This window comes from Austrofundulus limnaeus, unplaced genomic scaffold (assembly GCF_001266775.1).
Source record: "Austrofundulus limnaeus strain Quisiro unplaced genomic scaffold, Austrofundulus_limnaeus-1.0 Scaffold137, whole genome shotgun sequence".
Lineage (NCBI taxonomy): Eukaryota > Metazoa > Chordata > Actinopteri > Cyprinodontiformes > Rivulidae > Austrofundulus > Austrofundulus limnaeus.
The window spans coordinates 541,257-545,983 of NW_013952539.1; the positions used below are offsets into that span (position 1 = coordinate 541,257).

The 4,727-nt window shown below is 38.3% G+C and overlaps 1 protein-coding gene across 1 annotated transcript in view; it reads right to left on the reverse strand.

Annotated features, from left to right (window-relative positions):
* Positions 1 to 100: 100 nt before the first annotated feature.
* The window catches only part of chd5 (chromodomain helicase DNA binding protein 5), a gene marked incomplete at its 5' end in the record, with an annotated part of 56,144 nt that continues 51,517 nt past the window's right edge, over positions 101 to 4,727 (reverse strand). The window contains 2 exon segments of the mRNA XM_014016024.1: positions 101 to 2,964; positions 4,123 to 4,249. Coding sequence (XP_013871478.1) covers positions 2,837 to 2,964; positions 4,123 to 4,249 — 255 coding nt within the window.

Here is a 4,727-nt window from a genome sequence, read left to right on the forward strand (position 1 = left end):
ACGTCACCATTTACCCAGAATGCTTTGTGTGTAAATAAAATGGCTCCGTCCGTGTTAAAATATATATTTTTTAAAATTTACAAAATTAAACAGCCTACAGTATTTTTACAGTCTTTATTTTACAGTTAAAATACGTTTATCAAATAAAGTCTAAGGTTACAACCAATCAGGAATCCCTTTAAAAGTCCACTGCGGCTGCAATCCCACACATTATGTAAGCAGAAGTGACACAAATGAGTTTGTTTTGGTGGGGGGAACATATTTGTTAAAAACTGGCACTTTGAGTCTGACACTGCCTTCACACACATTTAAAGTCTGCTTTAAAAAGTCGAAACAGAAAGCAATGATTTGCAGTTAAATCCAATGTTCATTTAGAGTATCGTAAACAGCATGTGGCACTATTATATGGTCAAATTAACGCCTTAAACTAAATATATGGACAAGAACATGATCAAGTTTTCATGCATCATAGAGATAAACCTGATACTGGACACTGGAATCTGCCATTTCTGTGCAAACAGCCTACATACTGTAGTCCACAATTTAGTTTTTTTTTAACAAGAATGCCCCTCTCTTAAAGGCTTAGTAGATATGCATGTAGTCAAATTAGACAACTATTATACTTTAATAAATATAAAGCTTGTTGTATATCAGACAGCTGCCCTGATTTCTAAAGATCACCTTGGCCACAGAAGCACGTCTCAGTCGAGATCTACAACAAACGTTCTGGAAATGTTTAATAGGTGATGTCGTGATTAAATAAATCAACAATTAAATATCTCACAATGTAAAAATCTCTACAACTGTGTTGATTTTTTATCATCTATGAAGCATTGTGTCGTAAAAATATTCAGAGTCCAGGACAAAAAAAAAAAAAACGGAACATAGAACGACAACCAACAAAGGATGGTTGCAAATTTCAAGACGTCACCAGACCCAGAATTAAAAACACGATCTATGACTAAAACTTAAAACTCTACCATGTGAAAATGGTATCTTTTTTCTTTTTTTATTAATCGATCCTTCATTCTGAACGTAAAAATCCCTCAGCGTGTCATCAGCACACACAGTTCTGCCAGCATTTGCAAGAGTCTGGGTGTGCATTCATGTACACATTCAAAAAGGCACGATCAAAGCTGAATAACAGGTTTCGGAGAAACAAGTGCTGACAAATAAAAGCTGCTTTTTTTTTTTCCAGGGAAGGGCCTTGCTTATTTCAGCAAGCTACATCCCACATGTTACAACACAGAGAGCTAAACTGGCCAACCCTTAATRAAAGCACAGAAAATTACTGCTTTCCTCCATTTCAACACTACAAGTCTTGTGAAATTACAGAAAATCTCATTTTGAACCAGTTCTTATATTTTGCTTTTATACAATTTTAGTGGTTTTGAACTTGTTGCAGATCATTGCATTCTGTTCTTTACATTTTTTTGCTCTAGAAAATCTTATTAAAATCACTTAAATGGTAAATGAGAACAAAAATACTTCAACATGAATTTAAATTCAATTAAAAAAAAGGTGAACTAAACAAATGTAAAACAGGTGTGAACGTCTCAGACTAATGTTGTGCAACTCCAGGTAGGTTTAGATCATGGCACCACCAGAGAAAAAAAACACTGCATCAAGGAACGAATCATTCATCTTTTATACTGGCATCAAAATTAAACTATATACTGAGAGAATAATAAAAAAAATAAAACTTGTAAGCTGAATGTGCCATGGCATCACATTATATCGTTCTGGAACAACTAAACAGGAAGTGGGAAAAATTCCTGGACATAAAAGAAAAAAAAATGCATCCATTCGATGATGAGTCTCAGTTCGCTGAGGGCCAGACGTGGCCCTGTTTATGGCCCCGAGGTGAGGCTCCACGGCTAAGTTAATACTAACATTCAGATGAAGAGAATTATTGTACCGTGGCACAAAAAAATAYTGCGCTGTCTCTAAAAATGCATTATTGACGCTCCGCTCACTCCAAAAGATTTTCCTGCTCTGCTCGATGATTCGTCCACGAGCCGGGGATGTGACGTCATCCCTGAAGGTGTTCGTGAACGTATTTTCATCATCATGGAAAATAAACCGCAGTTTCTGATTATTTACTGTACAGGAGGCCAGCCTTTAAAGATGCTGCAGTTTCACTTTCTCCAAGTTACCAGCAGGTGGCAGTCTTAAAGTCACACAGACTGCTCTGCTAAAAGGATGTACAGTTTCTGATGCTTTAAAAGCAATATTCGATCCGCCGCTTACAACACATAATAACAAAATTTTAAACACAACGGCCGTCAGAAACAGTCAAAACATATCAAACTACGACTGAATTTCTCCTCTTCTGTAAGAGTCCAGAGCAGCACAGTCACAGTGTAAAGGGGCTGTTGGAGAATAGATCAAAGCAAAAATAACRCACAGAGACTTATAAAGTTGCAGCTTGCAGAAAAAAAGCTTATATTACAAGATTAAAACGAGCCCCCAAATGAAGAGCATCCAAAACTCGACTTGATTGAGTTTTGGTTTGTAGTGCAGGCCTCATAAAGTCCTTTAAAAAAAAAAAGCTTCCCCGTTTTCCCTCCTGAACTGCAGCTGTGCGTTACAAACAAAACAAACGCCTACTGAAGTRCTTCTATAGGACTTTTAAAAGATAAAAGTGCAACTTTTAAGATCGATACATCTGAGAGAATGAAAATCGTCTCAACCACTCGCCGCAGAGAGCTTCGATGGGAATTATGAGGAAGGGAGGAGGAGAGAGAAGGATGTGGAGTAAGACAAGGGCAGCAGTCATTCATACAGATTCCATCCCTGGGAGTTTCTGACCTCAGGTCATCGAGACAGAGCTGGTCTAGTCCTCGATACAGATGACATCGCTAGATTTGCCCGATTTGAGTTCGGGCGTAGCCACGTCTCTCAAAGAGTCAAGTGATTTCTTGTCCAGATGGCTTGTAGGGGTCAGGGGGGCGTTGGAGGACACTGAAAGATGAAAACAACTCATTTTTATCACCTTAAACTTCTAATTTCACCTTAGATCAGGGCTATTCAACTGGACTGCTCCAGGGGACGGGGTTACTTATAGCCCACAGCCTGGGGGTGGGGGGTGCCCATTAATGGTAGGTGTTGTTTTTATTTTTATTTTATTTTTTTATCTTATTTAGTATTGTTTTGTAAATTGTGTTTCGTTTGAATATATTCTGGGTCGAAAAGGGGCAGACATAATAAGATTTATTCTTCTTCTGCTACCTTTCATTTTATTTTGATTTGTATATCTTTTTGGTTTATTTTTTATTATTGTATATAATACTTTTTTAATGAAATGAATACATTTTTGAATTGAATTGAATTGACAAAGACTGCAGCATGTAACTGAACAAGTATTATGTTTTAGTTTTTAAATTTATTTTTGCATTGAAACACAATTTTTACATTTACAAATGATTTGAAATCTGTTTTTTATATTAAATTAAAAAAGAAAATACAAACAATAAAAAATAAAAAAAAATTCTTTTTGTGTGTGTGTGTGTGTGTGTTCTTGTTTTTCCTACATCGCAGGGCCCAGTTTTAAGGAAAAAGCAGCCTCGTGGGGTCCGGGTGCTCCTTGTGGGGCCCAAAGCCTGGGCCCCACAACTTCAGAGGCTGATTTTGGGTGTGGGGGTTGGGTTTAGGACCAAGGTGTGAATTGAGTTTAGGTTAGTTTTAGGGTCAGGTTGTACCTGTGAGGTTAGCCTTAGGGTTTGTTGTCAGGGTTAGGATATTAAATTACCAAAAAATGAATGGACGTCAATGGACGGGCCCCACAAGGATATAAAAACAAGTGTGTGTGTGTCATCATTGGCGGGCCGGATGGAAGTCACCTGCAGGCCTGATGTGGCCCATGGGCCGCCAGTTGAATAGCCCTGCTTTAAATGTTCCTGAATTCAACAAATCAACAGCAAATACTGAAAATAAAAGTATAAATATGTCACCGAGACATTATTTCCTTGCACTTCTCTGACACTCTTTAGATTAGCAGTGTTTGCTACACGGGTTTTCTCTGTTTGTGGAAACAGCTTTCAGAGTGGAAGTGACCTGAACAACCTCCGTTTCCCTCCTGCCTCATGTCACATTTGATTTATTACGAGTGCTGATCGTTACCGCTGACGTAGGGTCCAAGGGGCATCTGACTGTAGTTGACCATGGGCTGTCCGCCTGGTCCTCTGAAGCCCCCGCCGAAAGTGCTGCTGTACATCTGCGTGCAGCTGAACCCACCCTGGCTGAAGGTCTGAAAGACAGAGAAGAAAGATGAGTTCTCCAGCTGGCCACAAGGTCACATGACAGATTTAACAGAGAATAACCACGGGTCAGTCCTCTTAGTGACCATGTTGAAGCAGTAAGTATCCAGAGTGAACTGATGCTGAGCAGTAAAATTAACATTACAGCACAACGAGTTCATTTCATGACTTCTGGTTACAAAGAAGGCAACAAAAGAAAGAAAATGGCTGCGACCAAACAGCATCTTTAGATCTACTTGCTTGAAACAAACTTATTGTAGAAGATACCAAAATTTAAACTCTGGTGAGGAGTGAAACAAAGGAGGAAAATGAGGAAATTTCATTTTTGCTTCAATAACTGAGAACAAAACGTTTGTGGAGGTTTTTTTTTGTAACTAGCTTACTTACTTACTTACTTACTTACTTACTTACTTACTTACTAGCTTACTTACTTACTTACTTACTTACTTACTAACTAGCTTACTTACT